Here is a 19,775-nt window from a genome sequence, read left to right as displayed (position 1 = left end):
AGGAAAACACAGGGGAAGCTCTCATCATTCATATCAAACATTATACATGACTTTGATTGAAATCTGTGCCAAAAACTACAAGGAACACGTTTGCCTTTTATATTCTGAGTTTATATTTTTATAGATCATTTCAGGTCTTCCATTTCTGTTCACGGACACATTTATTTACGTTAACAGCAATGAAATGTTAAAAGTGCAAATGTGGACAAACAGCGTGTGTCATTGGTGACAGCTTCTATGTTGAGGTTATTTTCCAGCAGACGTTTCACTTGACAAACATTAATACGAGTGAATTGTAATGGTACAGCATAACATCAGTTTCTCACAGAACAAAGTTCAACAGGTGAATTGATTGTCGATGATGCTTATGAATTAAAATACACCAGATAAAACTTCAACATACACAGAAAAAAGTCGGAGACCCTTTAGCCGTATTTCTTCTTAGGCATAGTTTTTCGATTATATTGCCGTTAAAATGTACACCGCTAAAACAATCTTATCTCTGAGTAACGTTACATGAAAATTATATTGAAGACTACAGATCGTTTCTAACGTGTAGATTATATGAAATCAATTCATCGATAGTCTATTTAAAAATGATCATTCAACAGCACAATTCTGGAAACCTCACCAATGAAATGTAATACTCTTTCAATTTGGACCGCTATGACGTTACTTCATTCTTCATTGTCACAGCCAAACAAGCTTTAAGAAAAATACATGCAAAATATTCTGACACATTGAATGATCGAAGATCAGCAGCTATTGAAAACATCAGTACACTACTATTTTCTTTTTCGGGCTGAAAATCCCTGTTAAGAGTAAAATCATGACCCAGAACACAAGTCACATGACGTCTCAAAATCAAAACTAAAGACGTTCCCAATTCTTGTAAATATATTCATAACCGTTTTGTTCACGACAGCACGATTATTTTTCGCATTACAGTAACTCATTTAATTGGGTCTGAATATAATTCGTCATTTATTTCTTTTGAAGTTCGTCTGGTTTCATGCGCTCCACCCATCCAGTGACGAAAACGAAGTACACAGAAAATACACTGTACACACAAAGATGTATTGCATAAAACAGGTCTTTGTGACGGCACCAAATCAACATTGCATTCAGTGCCCGTCTCAGAAATGGCTTCCTGGGTGTCGGGACTTAAACCCATTGATAAAGTTTCAAGTAGAGTTAAAGGATGTGTTCATAAACATGGAATGTCAAAACTCTCAAACGCACAAATGGCAGATGCCTTAAAGGGAGATAAGACGACATACATGCAGGCCCTGAGGCCGCCCAACAGGAAGTAACACACCTGAATGCTGAGATCAGGCGGGTGAATTATTCATATCTATAAAGTGCTTGTCGTTATGGAATCTAACAGACTGATGATGGCTGCTGATGTCAGTCCGAGGAGAGAAGATCTGCTGGTCCGGTCTCAGTATGGGATTTGGTTCTGATAAAACTGCAGCATGTCATAAGTTCTGCTCCTGTATTAGAGAAACACAAAAAAAGCCAATGTGTCTCAACCATATCAACACTATTTGAGGAAAATGTTTCTAATGATGCTTTCTAAGATTTGTTGATCTGAAGGTGTATGCCTGAACGATTTCGTAGACAAAAATATAAAAAGCTTTTCAAAATGCATGACTTCATCACGAGTCTGATGAAGTTTGAAAGGGTTTGTATTGAATATCCAGCAGTCACTGGATGGAGGTTTGTACCTGTTGCTGAGGAAACAGCGTTCGATGATTTTTATCATGAAAGCAGCCGCTTCCTTCTCGCTCATGTTAGGGTTGAACCTTTGCCTGCCAAAAACAATACAGAGGTTGAACATCTGTCAACACCCCACAACCGTCACATGAGAGAGCGTGAGGAACATACTTGAGATATTTGATGGTTTGTCCTCTGAAGCAGGGCAGCCCTGTGTCCAGCATCAACGTCACTAAAGACACCACAGCGTCCATGTACGGCCTGACATGAAAAAGGACAGAACAAAAAACAGTCTTCAGACATATAGGGCCCGATTTTAACGATCTAAGCGCATGGTCTAAAGCGCAGGTGCACTCGGGGTGTGTCCGAATCCACTTCTGCTAGTTAACGACGGGAAAGGGTCGCAGTGCCTGGGCGCATTTTCTAAACGGGTTGTCCCAATTCTCTTAATGAGGAACAGGTGTTTTTGTGTCGTAACGTGCAGTAAATCAATAAGAGTCTCATCTCTAATTCCCTTTAAGAGCCAGGTGCGTGCGCGCCATGGCGTATTTGATATTTAAACGGCGGAATTTGCAAGAGCAAAGACAACACGCTTCTCCAGAGTGGAAACGCATCTGCTTGTGCACGAGGTTAAAGCGCACGAGCAGATCACGTACATGAAAAGCTGGATTTGTATCTTTATGTACACGATAACAATCTTTTACATTTTACATTTATTTTTTATATTCAGCATGTGTGTGTGCTGCTGCGCTTCCCTCTGTGTAATAAGTAAAGTGAAAGCCCACCCAGAGGCGCATTTTTTGCTAACCCGCTCTTTAAATAACACAATTTTTCTTCAGTTTCTCAAAATAGCAATGCGCCAACAATGCGTCTGAAAACACCTCTTTCTTCAGACCAACGCCCTTGGGCGCACAATATTTGAACGACGCTGCGCTGGGCAGGAAAATGAGAACTGCGTCAGGCTGAAAATACCAAAAATACTTGGGCTGCACCTTGGGTGTACAATAGGGTCCATACTATTGAAATATAACATGAAACGTGAGAAAAACTGAAATGCAAACCTACAGATTCATCTCAATAGAAAGAATTGTGGGGAGGTTTGAGGGGGACACAGAGGGCAGCCAAAATCCTGCCTGAACACGCTCAGATCGTAACACGTCCAAGCTCGTTGTCAACTTTAAGGACGCTGAAATATTGAAGAGCGACGCATCTCACCTTACGGCCAGGTATCCCCGCACACACATCTCCATGAACCATTTAAAGGGCGTGGCCTCCATCTTCCCCCCCATGATCATCACCATCTCATCGGTTAGTTTGATGTCGGGCTCCCAGCCCAGATTCCCACCCGGAGAACTTTCAAACATGAAGCCAAAATCTGCAGAACACAAACAGTAGAGTTAAGTCGACGTTTAAATAAAGCTTTAATTCAAAATCTGTCTAGTTTGATTTCGTGGAAATTGTCAGTTTAAATTAATTTAATGCAAATCAACGTTTCACAAAAGATGCAGATTTTTTAAGCTTGATGGACTATGTAGAAATGCCCAAAAGCTTTAAAGCACAACGGTTGACCTTAACAGTAAACTACAAGCTTGTTTAATTGACAGAGTCAGAGGGAGAGAGAGAATGATGATGACCTATGTGGATGAGATGTCCTTTGCTGTCCAGCATGATGTTGCCGTTGTGTCTGTCTTTAATTTGTAACAGGAATAGCAGGAGACTGTACGCAGCCATGCTGCGAATGAAGTTATATCTCGCCTGTAAGAGTCAGAGAGACACACATTGCAGAAAACAACATAAGAAACAACACAAGCAACTCAATTAACACACAACAGATTTCTTTCCAAACCAACACAACCAAAACAAGTTCATGAATAAAACATACTAAATCAAAAAGTGACTTTATCTGAAAGGATTCTTTTGGTGAAAATCTTTAACCATAGTGAAAAAAGAATGAAATGATAGATATGACCTTCTGAAAGGCCAGAGTGGACTCATCTCCATACTGGTTTCTGAAATACTCGTACATGCCGAAGTCGGTCTGTCGGCCGAGCTGATCGCGGGACTTACAGTCGGGGATGCATTCGATTACGCCACACTGAAAGAGTCACACGGAACACGCAGGTGAGTAGAAATTCATCATGGGAGCAGGAATGAGAGCGATGGATGGGTCGAGCACTCACGCCAGGAGCGGTGGCCACGACACGGTACGGGAACACAAACAGATCCAAACCAACCAGCTGGAAGATGTTCTTGAAGAGGCCGATGATCTGCAGGGCGAGCATGTCCTGAAACCAGACCAACAATCATTTTATATAATTTTATTGTCGAACAAACTAATGCTATGGTGCAGAAAGAAAAGGAAACCAGTTTTTTACATAGTAGAATGATCAAATTGATGAGACTTAACAGCATGAGATGAGTCAATTAGAAGCTAATTTGATTTATTATATTATAATATAAAGTTGGGTTGTCAAACGATTAATCGTGATTAATCGCATCCAGAATAAAAGTTTGTGTTTACCTCATTTATGTCTGTGTACTGTGCATATTAATTTTGTATTTATAAACACAAAAACATACACAATATTTAGGAAATATTTAAACATATTTATTTATATTTACTAATAATTTAAATTCTACATTAAACTAATTAATTGTTATCTTTTATATATTTTTTAACATATGCATTTATGTGTATGTGTTCATAAATACAAAATAAATATGCAGCGACATATATTACATAAACATAAACTTTTATTCTGGATTCGATTAAACACGATAAATCGTTTGACTGCCCTAAAATAAAGTATTTATAATATTACAATAATAAGAACGAGACATCCTTATGTGTAGTCTGAGAAGAGACCCACCTGTCTGCAGTCATCGCCCACTTTAAAGATGGCCGCCTGCCAACAGACCTTCTGAGCCGACTCAGAATTCTCATCAGCTTCATCCAGAGAGTCTGAGGGACAGCGGAGACCTGCAAGAAGCCCGACACACTGTTAACATCACGACAGGACACATCACATGACTGCGCATGAAGACACTCACCCTCCTTCTCCAGCTCACTCACGCCACACCTCTTAACTTTGAATTTGGCCAGATAAGGGGCTTTGGCGGCGCTGTAAAAACACACAAATCAATAACACCCTAAATCAATCTAGAAACGTAAACACTGGAGTTATTACTGCAGATAGCCGGAGTGCGCGAGGTTATCATCGGCTCTGACGTTTGTGATACCTCTGCATGGGAGTCCCTGACTTGTAGTCGATGTCGAGGACGATTGCTTCTGGATTGCTGGGTAAATAGCATCCTATTGAGAGTCATCAAACAGAAAGACGCATGAGGGATATTAACAAAACTCGTTTAAGTCTCATCGCAAACAACTATTGAGATTTCAGATGACGAATCACTGACCGGGCTGAACTTTGATTTCAGACAGCGCTTTCAAGCACGCCCTCTTTCTCTCATCTCCTTTCGGAACAGGCCTGAAAAACAAAAACATGTAAGAATGCAAGGGCCAGAAACATAAATCCGAGTACAGAACAGTCACGACCGGCGTACTTGATGATAGCGGAGACGTTGGTGATCTTGTTGAAGAAATCAAACTCGCGCTGGTAGAAATCTTTAGCGGGACCTGACAGAGAGTGTATGATCTCCTCCACCATCTGCTCCAACAGCTCACCGATGTCCGCTGAACCGAAGAACAAACCCGTCTCTCAATAAAAACACATTTACAGCTTTCTGACGTTAAAACGCCACGTGCGGTATGTAACGTACGATCTTTCTGAAGGCCCTCCTCATCCAGGTAGATGTTGGTCTTCATGTTCCATATAAACTGATGGGCGAGGAGCTGGGACTTCTGTGCGGCCCACAAGATGTACTCGCGCACGTAACCCATCTGTCCAAAAACACGGGAAAGATACATGAACATGTTCGCAACTGCCCCGGGGGGCGTATGACTCAACACTTTATCTGATGCTGGGTGGGAGGGGAGGTTCGGGAAAGGTCAAGTTCTTCTGCATCTCACCTTGTCATAGCGTAGAGACTGAACAATTTGAGGAATGTAGAACAAAATGGCATCCTGAAAACAACAGATCACAGTGATTTGAAATGAAAAATCTGTTAAATATCGAATTTTGACGAGGTCAGAGCGCTGCCCTGCTGGAACATACCGGCGGGAATGAGCGCAGGACTTTGACTCCGTATTGAGCAGTGAGCGGATGAGGTGGATACATGCTGGAGAAGTACGAGAGGCCGGTGGGGGGGTCGGCAGGAGCCCAGCACAGAATATGACTCAACTCTGGAGAATCAGCATCAATCGTGTGCCACGTCACCAGAAACTACAGGAACGATAAACAGATCACATCAGTTGGTGGAGAATGCAATATTTCAGAAAGGGTCTTGTGTAAACTACACATTTAACTTGATACATTTCTCACCAGGGTTATTTTAGTTTACTTAAATCTTTCTGATTATTGATATCAAAAAAGATTAATGGAAAGACTGAACTAAAGTAAAAATTGAAATGTTGCCACAAACATTAACGAAAAATAAGTTTAAAGCATTGCATTTTTTATAATGAACAAAAACTAATATAAAACTAAAATAAAAATGAATTAATATTATATAGCAACATTTTTTTTTAATAAAATGACAAAAGCATGTATCAAAATTGCTATAACTTTAACTAAAATTAACACAAAAATCGGAAAATAAAAGCTAAAATAGGAATACAACTAAATAAAACTAAAATCAAAACTATAATAACTCACCATCCGTACACTAATAGTCTAAACTTGGCATTGTGGGTCATTTTAGCTCATGAACAGATGCACTGTGATGGCTTGCTATGGGTGTTTTCTTACCTTCACTGCCTCAGGTACATCATTGACAGCATCAGGATCCAGTCGAACCAGGCGGGTCACTTCAACCACGATGGCGTCTGCATTTTTAAACCTGGAAAGCGAGAAAACACCTCATGCCATTTTCCAGTTCAAAAACGTGATCCAAATTGGTTTCTATAATGGTTCAGTTGTATGATATTCATCATTCTCATATTGTAGTTTAATGTCAGATATCTAAAGACCCTCTGTGACTCTCTGGTGCTTTTTTTGGCAAACCAGACTTGATTCGTACCTGGCGGGCAGCTGTAAGGCGAGGTAAGGAGAGATACTCCAGGCCAGATTGACGTTGTCTTTCCACTGTTTCTCGCTCAGATTGATATATTTGGACCTCCAGTTGGAGATGCTTGTTTCTACGGATTGCTCCGTGGCGATGCTCAGCTCCTGCGTGGATAGCGGGTTATACCACGTGGTGAGTCGCTCGATCTCGCTCGCCTGTCAAACACAAGAACACCTGGGACTTAAGATGCGGTCTGATGAGGATCTGAGGCAATTCAAGAAAAATGCAACCGTACCAGTAAAGCCAAGAGCAGTGTTCTGCGTTTCATGTAGTATTTGTGCAACTGGGTCCCTCTGTTGCTCTTTTTAGACATGCCTAAAGTAAAAAACACATCTTGTTACTCATCACAAAAACTTTCACTAATATATCAAATGGATAATTGCAGCCAAATTCTGATTGAATAACACTTTTTCAACTGGCGTGGGTGTTTACCAGATTTTTTGGACGTGGTGGACATGCCGCTGGACAGAGGATAAGTGTTGATCCAGCCCTGAGCGCTCTGCTGTCGTGAACCCACACTCATGTCCATGTTGTTCCTCGGATCGGCTGCGTTCATCACAGACAGACTGTTCAGAGACGGGTCCTGATTATCTGGGAAAGAAAACAGTGTCAAACAATGCCCTGGTACGGTATGAAAGGGAAAGTTCACCCCAAAATAAATTTTCTGTCATTTATTCACCCCTATGTGGCTTAAAAAAGAAGATATTTTGAGAAATGTCTCGTTTGTGTTCATACAATGGAAGTCAATGGGGTTCAATGTCGTTTGGTTATCAACCTTCTTCAAAATATCTTCTTTTGTGCTCTGCAGTAGAAAAATCACTCAAACAGGTTTGAAATGACATGAGGATGAAGAAATGATGAAAGAATTTTCATTTTCAGGCAAACTATCCCTTTAAGGTGAATCCTTTGTGAAACACATCTGGGTCACGTTTCACTCCAATCAATAAAAAATTACAATTTGCGTAATGAAAATGAAGTATTTGTTTGAGGATAGTTAAAATCTTGCTTGAATATTCTTTATTTTCTTTAAACAACCCTCTATTGAGGGAGTAAAATGAGACCCCTGGACATGTTTTGTGATATTCACACTTGAAGTGAGATTTATTCAGGCTCCATCATTCCAGCACTTTCTCCATTACCTTTCATTTATTCTCACCACACACAATCCAAAAAAATGATCATGTGACGAGTAAATATGAAGCGAAGCAGGTGATTCTGTCGGACAATGTAGCACATCACACGATGGAAAGGCTTTAAGGGACGGATGTGGTCAATTACTTTTCTGCTTTTAAATGAACATGCATTTGACATGAGAGCGCTAATGTTCTGATGAATTCATGTTTTCTACCACGGACAGAGAGGGTGGTTACGGTACAGGGGGTGGAGAGGCGGGACTGAGCCATTTCTCAATTTGTGCCCCAGCAACAAATTGATAAATAGAGCGTCCGGGATGTCTGTCGTGCATTTTCAAAGCGCGGGGTTCAAATTTGCTGGGATGCAAATTGGAACCGCGTCAACATGCTCCTGCTGAACTGTCGCGGCACAGTCATAGCAATGGAGGCTTACTTAACATCGATATCGGAGAGGTGCTGGAAACGATTAGCGATCCGAAAATCCCCGTGGAGAGGGAGCTTTGAGGGGGATTGGCACCAAGCTCACCAGGTGGCACGAGTTGGCTAGCGGCTAGGTACTTCTTATCGGAGAGAATGTTGGCGTAGAATCTGGTCATGACGCTGATGTCCTCGCGGAGACGCTTGTCCCCCTGCGTAGGGAACTTGGACGCGACGCTGAAAAGCAAAGACGACAGTTTTGATTCCGTTTACTGAAGAATACAGAATTAAGCACAATTGTGTGTGTCCGGAGTAATGAAATACCAAAGGTTTAATATTTTACCTGAAATAATCAAAAGCACTGGAGTAGATCTTTTCTCGCAGGACGTTGCGGATGGTGGCGTTGGTCACTACGTCAGAGTGCAGTAAGGAGAGTCCGAGTGTCAACAACCTTTGTGCAGAAAAATGAGTCATGAGATCGTTCTGCAATGGACTATAAAAACGTGGAAGACATTTGCGTTTTCTGCTGACCTGAAGCGAGGACCAATGGCGGCCACGTGCCGATTCAAAGTGGCTTTCGAGCCACCAACGTTTAGGGACAGAGACCTCTGCAGAAGACTGCCGAAGATCTCAACTTGATCTTCACTGCAGTACTTGGCGATCTCAAACCGCTGAACCAGAAACTGCACAAATAAAATATAGGGTCATTCTGTTTCAACGCAAACAGAGGTCCCCGGTGAAATCTTCTTTTTCGCCACATTTGACATGTCTGCAAAATTCATTTTGATGATTATAACAAACGGAGCAATTCCTCTCCTAATCTGTGTTCGTGCCATAATTAACAAATCCCCTTATCAAAATTTCAAGAAATATCTTATAAATAAACTATTCAGAGCAAGTTATTTAGACTTAACACAATCATTTTTGAAAGTAACTCTGAAGGAAAAAAATACATTTCTAGTTTCAACATTATTTGTTCTTCAGACATTCTTCTTTAAAAGAAATGAAGAGACAGATTTAGATGTTGGTCTTGCTTCTATAAACTAGAAATAAATGAATTTATTTGAGCCGGGGAAATATTCAAAATTTGGTTGATTTGTCACATAATGACCCTATAACAAAGTCCTTAAACACTTCTAAGAATACACAGAGTCAACTGGTGGAACACTGTAGCAACACTGACTGTTTTGGAAACCCTCAACACAAATGAGAAGAGGCATGTTTCCTCTCAAGGAGACTGAAGCTATTTCTGTTATATATCATAAGGAGCTTTACAGAGGGGTCAATCCATAGTCCTCTCACGGCATCCACGCTATGAACAAAGCCATAAGCTTCAAGAGATAAATGAACCAGTTACCTCGATCCAGATGTAGTGAGGTGTGACGTCAGGAGGGCAGGGGAGGGGCTGGCTCTCCTCTGAAGCCGCGAGGGGATCCGCCTCCTCCTGGGTGTCAGAGAACAGGCCCATCTTCAGCTCTACTGTCATCTGCCACGCGCCAGCCATCTCCCGCATGAACTGACCACAAAACACCAGAGAAAAACATTGAGATTTGTGTAACATCTACATTGTGTATAACCTGCAGAGAATGAGCACGAGGGTCTTACCGGGACCTCCAGTCCGGTCCGGGCCGCCAGCAGCCACTCCCAGCAGGCTATAGCCGTTTCCATACCGTTCTCAGTGAACATCTTTAACGGTGACCAGCACAGATGATGAAGAAGCTGAGGGTCACACTCTACACGAGACAAAGGGACAAAATCAACATGACATCACATAAAACTGATGCTGAGAATACTGAGAGTGCAAGCGTGTGTCGTGCCTTTGAAGCTGATCAGTAGAGCGGCCATTTTAAACATGGCTTCAGTGAAAGCTTCAGGCTTCTTTTGATCGAGAGCTTCGGTCATCTGATGGAGCATTAGCTTGTTCAGGTCTGACGTGCTCCTCGTGGCCTCGGAGAAATTAATCATGCCTGCCACCTGCACACAGGAGATCACTCAACGTGACGTGCTAATAAACCAACGTTTAGCATTAAAGAAAGAGAAAACGCATGCACACCTCTCCAGCATAGCGGTTTCTCAGGTTGAGGGAGGCCATGAAGTTGGAATAGTCTTTCTTGACACAAGTGGGTCTCTCTGTGAGCTGAGTGGTCTGAAATGAACATTGTAGTCAAAATCAATGTATGTATTAATACTCATTGGTAGTTTTATTGTGTCTCCTGGTTATCATCTTACACCCAAGCTGGTGCTCTGTCGGTTGTATCCAGCGAAGTGCAGGATGCTCTCTGTGGCCATGGCGAGACCCGTGTGCTGGGACAGACCCGAGACCCAGTTCTGATGTTTGTTCAGGTATTCCTGTGGGAAACACAAGCGTGATCGTCACATTTGTGTTTTAGAAATCTCTCTGACGCTTATGTACAGATTCTGACCTGCAGGTGCGATTTGGTGACCGACGGTGCCCATTTCATAGCCTCTTTCAGGATTTCTCCACAGCGTGCGGCAAAGTCTTTCACTATACTCTACGCAAAACACAAGACATCGCATATCAGGAAATACAATGCAGGTTTGAGTTCATTAAAGACAGAAGGGATGTGGATGTGTACCTCTCTAGCTTCATATGTATCAGGAACTGTAATGCGGTACGGGATGTCGGGGATGTCATAATACGGCTGGTCTTTGTGGATGTCCTGGAAGAATGTCCAAGTCAGTTAGGCTACAAAACATCTGTAATACAGCTTGGCCTGAATCAAGCAGGAAGAACTTACAGCGCTGAGAGACAGAGAGAGAGTCTGCAAGATATCCAACATGGTCTTCAGCACACGACCGCTCCACAGGAGATGAGGAAAACTACGGGAACATCAAAGATGCTACGTTACACAGACCACATGAGAATCAGAGTTCATATTGAGATCTTCGATAATATCGACAAATCTGATCTCAGTTTCAGGCATTGGTGACATCTCTTCTCAACTCGAATGATATTCGGGAGACTTCTGCATTTTTTTCTTTGCCTGGGATTGCCGATTCAAGCTTCCATTTGCTCTCCATTGAAACGATCGAGATATTAAAGAGATCTCATCCGTGAATTTTGATCTATTAAACATCCGTTTCGTTGAGGAAACAAAGATGAACTCACGTCTCGGCGAGACCTGACAGATATTTGTCGGCCACGCGTCTGATTCTCTTATGAATGTGATTAAAGTTGACCAATAGGAACTGAGCGTGACATTCTAACTCCTCCTCGTGAGCTTTGGTCTTGGGCTATAAGAAAAAAGGAGAGATGAGGCAATGACAGGTGAGATGATACGGTATGAATGTCCTCTCCAGATTCGTAGTCTCTCACTGACCTTTTCAGCCATCATCTGGAGAAATACATCGAAAACCTTGTCGCCCACTGAGATGACACACTGCATCATTCCTGTGAGGAACACATTCACAACAATCATTCCCAATGGAAACGTTCTCTCCCGAAGAGAGATGCTCGTTTATATTTGATCACACAGTGTCAAAAAACTAAATATTCCAACCTGACTTGTCTTTCTGGATGGCTCGGTCCTCAAAATAGCGAAACATGACCTGGAAGCGATCAGAATCCAGCGAGCGTAACACCCTGAGATGAAATAATTGAATGAATGAATTCACTCATAGCGTCTGATAAACCGGTGATCAGACATGCGTGTTGTCATACCTCATGTATTCCAGCCGATAGACAGACAGCAGGTAGGTGGACATGGCGAAGTCCAGTTTATTAATGAGAGCGGCGACATCAGGTGGAGGATCCAAGAGATTTATTATGGTGCTTCTCAAATCATTCAGCTCAGCCTACAAATATATCACAATTGCTCTGTGAAATTGCTCAGGATAATATCATCAAGATACCATTAATGTTTTTGATATTTCTCAAACTCTTTCTCTGCCAAAGATTTAGAAGTACAACGTTCTTAAAGTAAGGAATAGAGCGGAGCGTGTTGAGCAGTACCGCAGTGACAGTATCGTTCTTGAGGGCGGAGTTATACTGCAGTTCTGACCGCAGCGGCTCTCCGCTCGGGAACGTCAGCAGGGGTGATTTTGTTGCGATCTCACACACACCCTCGTACCACTCCTCCGGCCAAAGACCTGATGATGACATCACCGGATCAACATCACTCACATCAACTCACACTAAATGTTACAAGATTTAATAAAGTTTGTAGAAATGGTAATGCACACATCCTGTGTGTATATATTTGTCATGGAATGGATGTATATTGGCCAGCATTGAAGAACTAAATAAACTAAACGTGAAAATAAATGACAAACCTGAGCCCTCAACAGCGAATCCCATGACAACCGAATAGAGCCAGAAATCTCTGAAGAGCTTCTGTAGTCTGGGTTTGGCCTCTTTTATGGGCGGCAGACGTCGGGTCAGCTAAATATAACACATAAGTTAAGACAACATGACTTTTATGTATGTGGGTCAATGACGTATAATGATTTAAAAAAATACTATAAGTAATATAAAATATAATATATATTGCAGTTATTGCTATAAAGCAAATGTGTTAAAAAAATACCACTCACTTAAGCATACTCTATCAGACAGTATTATTGATATTATTGGTCGTCCCACATGATAAGTCATTGTAATATGTCATTAAAAAAAGTATTCAAACACATGAAGAGACATAATAAGAGACATTTCCATAAAGCATCACATACCACAGCGATGACAGGAATAAGAACTCCTAAATTACCAGCACTACTGGACGCCTGAGGATGAAAAGATCACGACACATTTGACAAAACTGTGGAGCTTTTTCTGAACTCACTTTTGCTCCATAAATAAGTCAAAGCCCTCCAATTCAACTTAAATTGTTTTTTGTATTCATGTATGCTTAGTGGTGATACCTTGAGGGCCGGACCCTTCTCGCTGGCTCTCTCGCTCGCCCGTTTGCCCTCCAGCCCCAGTTGAACAAACAGCTCCAGAAGATTCACCAGCAGCTCGTCCACCATCTGCTCCGTCTGCAGGTTCGCCGCGATGTTGGCCAGCGCGTTGATCACGGCCAGAGAACAGTGTCTGTGAATACGATAAGGCGCAACATTACTGGGTAAAATAGTGACTCTATTTGTGGTCTTGGTTATGTCATCAGAAAAGCCATTCAGAGGTGGACGACACTTTAACACTGTGATGGAAGACAGATATGTTTTGATCGAAACTGAACGTCAGCGATATTTTCACTCACCTGTATCCATGATCTTTATAGTCTTTGGTGGAGTAGACCATAGAGCTGGCCTTCACGCTGATCTGCTGGAACAAGTTCCACACTTCCTGATAAATGTATTGCTGTCCGAGTTAAACAAGAACAAACCATTAGCACCATCTGACCAAAACCAATCCGTCTGACATGATTCAATAATTCTCAGTGCACACTGTATGTGTTAAAAACAGAAGTACAGTCGTACGTTTCCAGTGATGACCATACAGCCCAGCTGGTCTATGATCAGAACGTCGAGCTGAGACGGAGGCTGACAGAACTTCTGCTGGAGGATCTGAAGGATGGGCTCCATCACGCGTGGAGTATCTCTCAGGGCCACTGCGATGTGCCCTAATGCCCGTATAGTGTGATCCGGGATGAGGTGAGCGTCCCTACGGAACAGAAAAGCAGAAACATAAAAGCAACACTTTCAGGCCTTAAGGTCAACATCCAATATTTCCGTTTAATTTAAAGTGTAACTTTCTTATATAAAATGGAACAATGTTTGCTCTTTCTTCCAGTGGACTTTCTCGCTCCAGGTAACATGAAAGAGTAAACAGTGTTTATGTACATGAACTGTAAAAATACAAACTGGATCATAAAGAAATCGTCAAATTTTATTGGTTGATATAATTTGTTCTTGCTTGTGTTTCACTGAATGATAAACACTTATTGAAGGTCATCTGTTAATAACATACTTATCATTTTCCTGCGAGATGTACAGACGGTTGGAGAGGCTGGCGAGAAAAGCCTCCACAATGACCGAGTCCATGGTCAAACCTGACGTCAAACACCTAGACGTAAGCACAAAAGCAGAAGAGTTACTTATTACTGACTAGTAACCTATTAGATAGTAACTGACCCAAGCCCATTTCACAAATGGTTAACCATGTGATTCAGTTAGAGAAAAACATTAGCTTGTGAATATAAATAATGTGTGAAAGGTACTATCCAAAACTGTGACAATTCATAGACTGAACCTAAATTCACATATTTCTGCTGACTAATGTGGGACTTACTACAATGTCCTAACTTCACATCTTGATATTTTATCTGAGACTATTGTAAATCCTGGAGTGAAGACGTTAGAAAGACCTTTTGAAGACTTTTACCTGCAGATGTTGTCGGTGGAGATGTCTCTTAGCTGCTCGTACATGGAAGGCTGGATCTTTTTAATGGAGTGGGAGCTGAAGGTGGACTGAGAGTGTTCATTGGTCACATTGATCTTGATTTCTCCAGTGGCTGCTTATGAGATGAGGAGTTACAGAAAATCTGATACTACTTTTTTTTTATTGTTTTGCGTGTGTGTATTAGATGTATACACTGTATAATAATGAGTAAATGAGAACGACAGAGGGGAAGATCTCACCTGTAGAGTACTGACTGTGATACTTGTACAGTTTAACAAGCACAGGTGAAGGAACCACCAAGAAATCTCTCAGAGACATTGTGACTGAATGAGCCACTACAGGAAAACGCTCGCACAACCGACCCAGTCCCTGTAACACACACACACACACACACAAATAAGCATATACACACACATGTAAGTGTACATACAAACAGTCACACACATACCCAGAGAAATGAGGGTGATAAATATACACACACAAACACACACAACCAGATACCCAAAAAAAACGAGTACAAACAAACACACACAACCAGACACACACAAAAACACATGAACAGTTACACAGACACACACAAAGGCAAACCCACCCACATATGCAAACACACACGCAGACAAACAGTCAAACACAGACCCAGATAAATGAGTGTGAGAAATATACACACAAAGACCAAGTCCCAGACACACAAAAAAAAATACATACAAATACAAAAACACACAGACCCAGGCAAACACACACACACACACACACACACAAAAATACACATGAACAATTGCACAGACCCACACACAGGCAAACCCAACACACACACACAAAGAGACAAAAACACACACACAGAAAAACAGTCACACACAGACCCAGAGTAACGAGTGGGAGAAAAAACACACACACACGAGCCAGACACACGAAAACGAATACAACAAACACAGGCAAAAACACATAAACACACACACACCTTGTTATATATCTAGAGCTCCATTAATTTGACTGAAATCCACATTAATTTTAATAATATTAAAAGATTTTATTCAAATGTTTGATGTTGAGTGTTCTCTGTGTGAGTGGGCGGGGCTCAGCACACACCTGTAGGCAGCAGATGAGGAGGGGCATGTGAGCGATGATCACCTTACTGGACGTCTTGGATTGCAGTTTCTCAGACAGTTTGGTGCAGAGGTTCTCCGCACCTGTCAAAAACACCCCACAAACAAGTTCAGATGAGCCGCATCACACACGTCTGATAACTGATGGAGAAATTCAGACTCACCCTGTTCCTCCGTGACGGCCCACACCATGAGGTCAACGCAGGCGGCATTGGCCTGACAGCGCAGTTTGAGGGGATTCAGCTCGCTGTGGAGATACTCCACGTCATGCAGGATCCTCTGAAGCTCAGACTGACTGCTGCTGAACTGCTCCAGAACGAAATCATGAACCTCCTTCACAAACGCTGTCTGTAGATCTGAAAACATGTACGTCACTAGCAACACCAGTAACTTCAAATGAAGACTTCTATTAAAAAAAATCATACGCAGTCACATCAATGAACGTTTGTTAATCTATAGTGTGATGGCAAAAATATATTTTCATTTATGCTGTTGCTTAACCATGACAGTCTGGTGTTTACCTTTCATGTAATACAAGGTGTCTCTCAGCATTTTAAAGATGGCCACATACAGAGGATCACTGAAGGTCTTGTAGAACAGATTCGCCGCTGGATTCATCTGTGATGCAAACAAACGATTAACAAAGTCTTTAAACAAAAATCAAAATCAAAATGAACTTTTATGCTACCTCCAGCACTACAGTCATAGTGTGATCCAGCGTCTTCAAAAAAGATTCTGCAACAAACTGCTCGACCTGTCCAACATGAGAAAGAAACAGACAGCGGTCACGGCACGGGTCTGCAGATGCTACAGAATGACGTGATGGGTGTAAAACCAACACTGACCATCTGCAGAAGCTGTCTGAGTAAATCCAGAGGTACGTCAAACTCTTTACTGTTACTGCCCGTGAAGAGAGGAGACACGGAGAAACTGGAGCTGATGGTGGAGAAATAATAGTCTGGATCCAAAGCGCTGCCGTCAGGGAGATACGAGCCTGTTGAAGAGAAGGCCATGATATAAAAAAAAACACGGACGTGATGTACATCCTTGTTTAATTACTAGCACAGAAGAACAACATACAATAAGGTTGAAGTATTTTTTTTACCTTCAAAATAAGGAGCAGAGGGATCCGAAGGTGAACTAGGAGGAAGTCCGACATGCTCAGGACTGGCCTACGCAGCAAAAAAAACATCAGATCATTCTGACATCATATCACACTTTACAGCTACACCTTTCTAGAATTAAATGTGACATTTCATTTATGCCCAAAATAGAGAGCCGAGTATGCACGCTGGATGGGATCATTTGGCTCGAGCCAAGCAATTGAAAGACACAGACACCCCCCGATGGTGTAAAGCAGAACTGCACACAGTACCTGCTGAGAGGTGCTGGACACGCTGCTGGTTTTGCGGCGCAGGGTGTCGCTCTGGCAGACCGTGAGGAGGGAGCTGGGGAGGATGGAGCGGAACTCATTGAAGGATCTCCGCCGGGTCACCTCAGTCACCTCACCTGTGCCATGAGGCTGAGGGTTCACCCTTGGGAACAGTTTGGACAGCAGGGGTTCCTCGGTGTTGCTGTAGCGACCGAAAGCTCTCACCACGCCGAGTAGACAGGGCACAGTGTATTTACACAGGTATTCTGAGGATATGAGTCATAATGGATCATCGTTTCACATAAACATGAGGATTCAGTTTCATATTTGACATCTAAAATCGTTCTATCGTTATACAATTTAAAAGCGATTCTCTTTGGAGGTCACCGACCTTTATCTTGACCTTCAATGTTCTGACAAGTTTCCTGCAGAATCTGCATAAGATTCATGACAGCCTCCAGAATCTGAAAGAGACGCGACAGTAATCTATCGTTGTTCTCTATTCTTTTTTACTAAGAACAGCACATAAAACCAACTTATCAAACTCAACATTGATACACGGGACGCACCTGGATTCGCATGGACTCGTCCATCTGGGCGACGTCTGAGAGCATCGTCACCAAACCAAACGAAAAATTCTCTGCTACAGGAAGCGTTTCTGAAAACACCAGTGAGAGTTCATGAGCGGCTAAGCGTTACTTTAGAAGACGCGAGAGTAAAGAAATGTTATTAACCTCTTCCTCTCCTCTCTGAAGACTCTTCGATCCATTGCACCCTGGGTAATCCCTTCAGCAGACCCAGCAGGTAAGGGACGATAGTGTCCTTGTGCTGCAGACAAACACATTTCAATAATCCAAATTGCTGTTTCATATTAAGCAACGATCATTCTAGAAATATTAAACTGTATAGAGGTGTACGTTAACCAGTACCTGTAGTTCAGACTCCACCAGAAAGATGCCCAGAGCGGTTACAGCATCTCTCCTCCTCTCATCCAGCTGGAAAACCCCACGGATGTCCACAGGACACATGCATTGTAGCTTCTGAACCTATATATCACATACGTTAGAGTGTTTTTAAATGTGCCTTTTATACAAATAATAGATGACATTTTGACAACTACGACTTTGACAACTTTATAACAAACACTGCGCTAGACTGTGATAGCAGAAATGTGCAAACGTTATATTAGCACACAGAAAGGTTTAGCCGTGTATAATAAATCTGTTATGCATACTTTAATAAAGGCTATTGAATATGTGGTTTTAACAATGACACACTGATTAAAAGTGCTGCGTGTAATTGGAGGATCTTTTCACAAAAATGTAATATAACATACATAACTATGTCTTCGGTAGACCTCACATAATGAAGCATTATGCTTTTATTACCTTCCCAAAGTATTAAGCACATATGTAGCCACTTTTGAAAACATTAAGTTGACAAGCACATATTGATTTGCTGTTTTCTAAACACCGTTTTGAAAATGGTGCTTTGTTATCAGAGAGAGTTTTTTTTAAAGAAGCTCCTTTGTGAAGACCCACCCTGTCTCATCCCACCCTCTTTCTGGTTCTGTCACATATCAACAACACGTTGAAAACAGGAACACTTCAAGAATAACTGGTTCCGTATACGGAGTGTTTTTTCTGTTCTGACTCAATTAAACAGTTAAGGGGAATTAAGATAATCTGTCATTATTTGGTGTATCAAGAAACCACACACATTATTTGAACACAATTCTTGAGCACACATATTATATGGCTGCTATTGTGGATGACTTAAGGCCTTCTCTTAAAAACAGAATATGTTCATCAGTTTTGACATGACTATAACAAAAGTTTATATTGCTGTCATTTAATGAATACCTGTCTGAGACCGACACCATTGCAACAGCAAAATAACAGCAGTTCTGAAACTAGAATAAGTAACATACTGATTATAAAAAACTAACGTTCAATTTAATTCAACTTAACACTTGAGGAGTAACGTCGGATGATGCTAATTGTATTAAAACATTATTTGAGTTTGAAAAGGGAAGGTTGAACTGGTAAACCAATGATTTAACAAATAATGACAGATTATTTAAATGTCTGGGGATTACCATCAAAGCAAGAAAGGTTAAATAAAAGCACAATATTGTGGTGAGGATAAGATCACTTTAATAATACGCCGGTTTGTTTTGGTTGTGTTAGCTGCTAGCTTCAGATGCTAATAGGAAGTAAAAGTCTCACCTTGTCAATCGGAGCGGGCCGATGCGCAGCCAGAGAGCGCGCGAGAGACAGCACGGTATTAAAATAAAATCCTCTCGTCGTCCCCTTCGCAGACATCATTCATTTATTAATAAAACAACGAAGAAATATTTACATCTTAAAATGAAATACACGTCAAATGAGAGAGCGGATGAGAGCGGGGAGTACGGAGAGTCCGAAGGGACATTTGACAAGGTCACAGAACGCGAACATCATTCACGACTGCTGAGGGTGAAAAGTAGAAAT

The 19,775-nt window shown here is 41.7% G+C and overlaps 1 protein-coding gene across 2 annotated transcripts; it reads right to left on the bottom strand.

The window, feature by feature from the left end:
- Positions 1-89: 89 nt before the first annotated feature.
- pi4kaa (phosphatidylinositol 4-kinase, catalytic, alpha a) lies at positions 90-19,727 on the bottom strand. 2 transcript variants are annotated; one of them, XM_056735958.1, is made up of 55 exons: positions 19,512-19,727; positions 18,213-18,329; positions 18,018-18,111; positions 17,853-17,941; positions 17,675-17,747; positions 17,287-17,549; positions 17,017-17,083; positions 16,757-16,905; positions 16,600-16,665; positions 16,433-16,529; positions 16,076-16,267; positions 15,895-15,995; positions 15,048-15,177; positions 14,791-14,920; positions 14,377-14,472; positions 13,887-14,070; positions 13,667-13,767; positions 13,332-13,500; positions 13,143-13,193; positions 12,744-12,852; positions 12,424-12,560; positions 12,133-12,266; positions 11,972-12,054; positions 11,792-11,862; positions 11,581-11,705; positions 11,210-11,291; positions 11,048-11,131; positions 10,874-10,963; positions 10,680-10,799; positions 10,504-10,596; positions 10,268-10,424; positions 10,056-10,183; positions 9,808-9,966; positions 8,982-9,133; positions 8,794-8,901; positions 8,467-8,687; positions 7,333-7,491; positions 7,136-7,215; positions 6,856-7,055; positions 6,585-6,675; positions 5,892-6,059; positions 5,747-5,800; positions 5,497-5,617; positions 5,281-5,410; positions 5,134-5,204; positions 4,957-5,029; positions 4,768-4,838; positions 4,587-4,696; positions 3,897-4,001; positions 3,686-3,811; positions 3,351-3,471; positions 2,932-3,091; positions 1,888-1,977; positions 1,728-1,811; positions 90-1,493 (listed from the first exon to the last, which is right to left on the bottom strand). In XM_056735958.1, the coding sequence occupies exons 1-55, from the start codon at positions 19,608-19,610 to the stop codon at positions 1,442-1,444; spliced, it is 6,387 nt and encodes a 2,128-aa protein (XP_056591936.1). In that variant the 5' UTR covers positions 19,611-19,727; the 3' UTR covers positions 90-1,441. The 2 variants fall into 2 exon arrangements, with proteins under 2 accessions (XP_056591936.1, XP_056591937.1); XM_056735959.1 differs by having other exon boundaries at positions 8,560-8,687.
- Positions 19,728-19,775: the final 48 nt, after the last annotated feature.

This window comes from Triplophysa dalaica, chromosome 22, assembly GCF_015846415.1.
Source record: "Triplophysa dalaica isolate WHDGS20190420 chromosome 22, ASM1584641v1, whole genome shotgun sequence".
In the NCBI taxonomy this organism is placed as follows: domain Eukaryota; kingdom Metazoa; phylum Chordata; class Actinopteri; order Cypriniformes; family Nemacheilidae; genus Triplophysa; species Triplophysa dalaica.
The sequence above is the reverse complement of the archived record's forward strand: the minus strand, read 5'-3'. Positions and strand labels throughout refer to the sequence as shown.

What these genes read in the sequence shown, in the direction of transcription:
- pi4kaa (XM_056735958.1), bottom strand. Translation starts at nt 19,610, where the DNA reads ATGATGTCTGCGAAGGGGACGACGAGAGGATTTTATTTTAATACCGTG. An exon ending in GGACCGGACTGGAGGTCCCG is followed by an intron (nt 9,967 to 10,055) that starts GTAAGACCCTCG and finishes TTTTGTGGTCAG; the next exon opens with TTCATGCGGGAGATGGCTGG. An exon ending in CACCACGTCCAAAAAATCTG is followed by an intron (nt 7,216 to 7,332) that starts GTAAACACCCAC and finishes TTTTTACTTTAG; the next exon opens with GCATGTCTAAAAAGAGCAAC.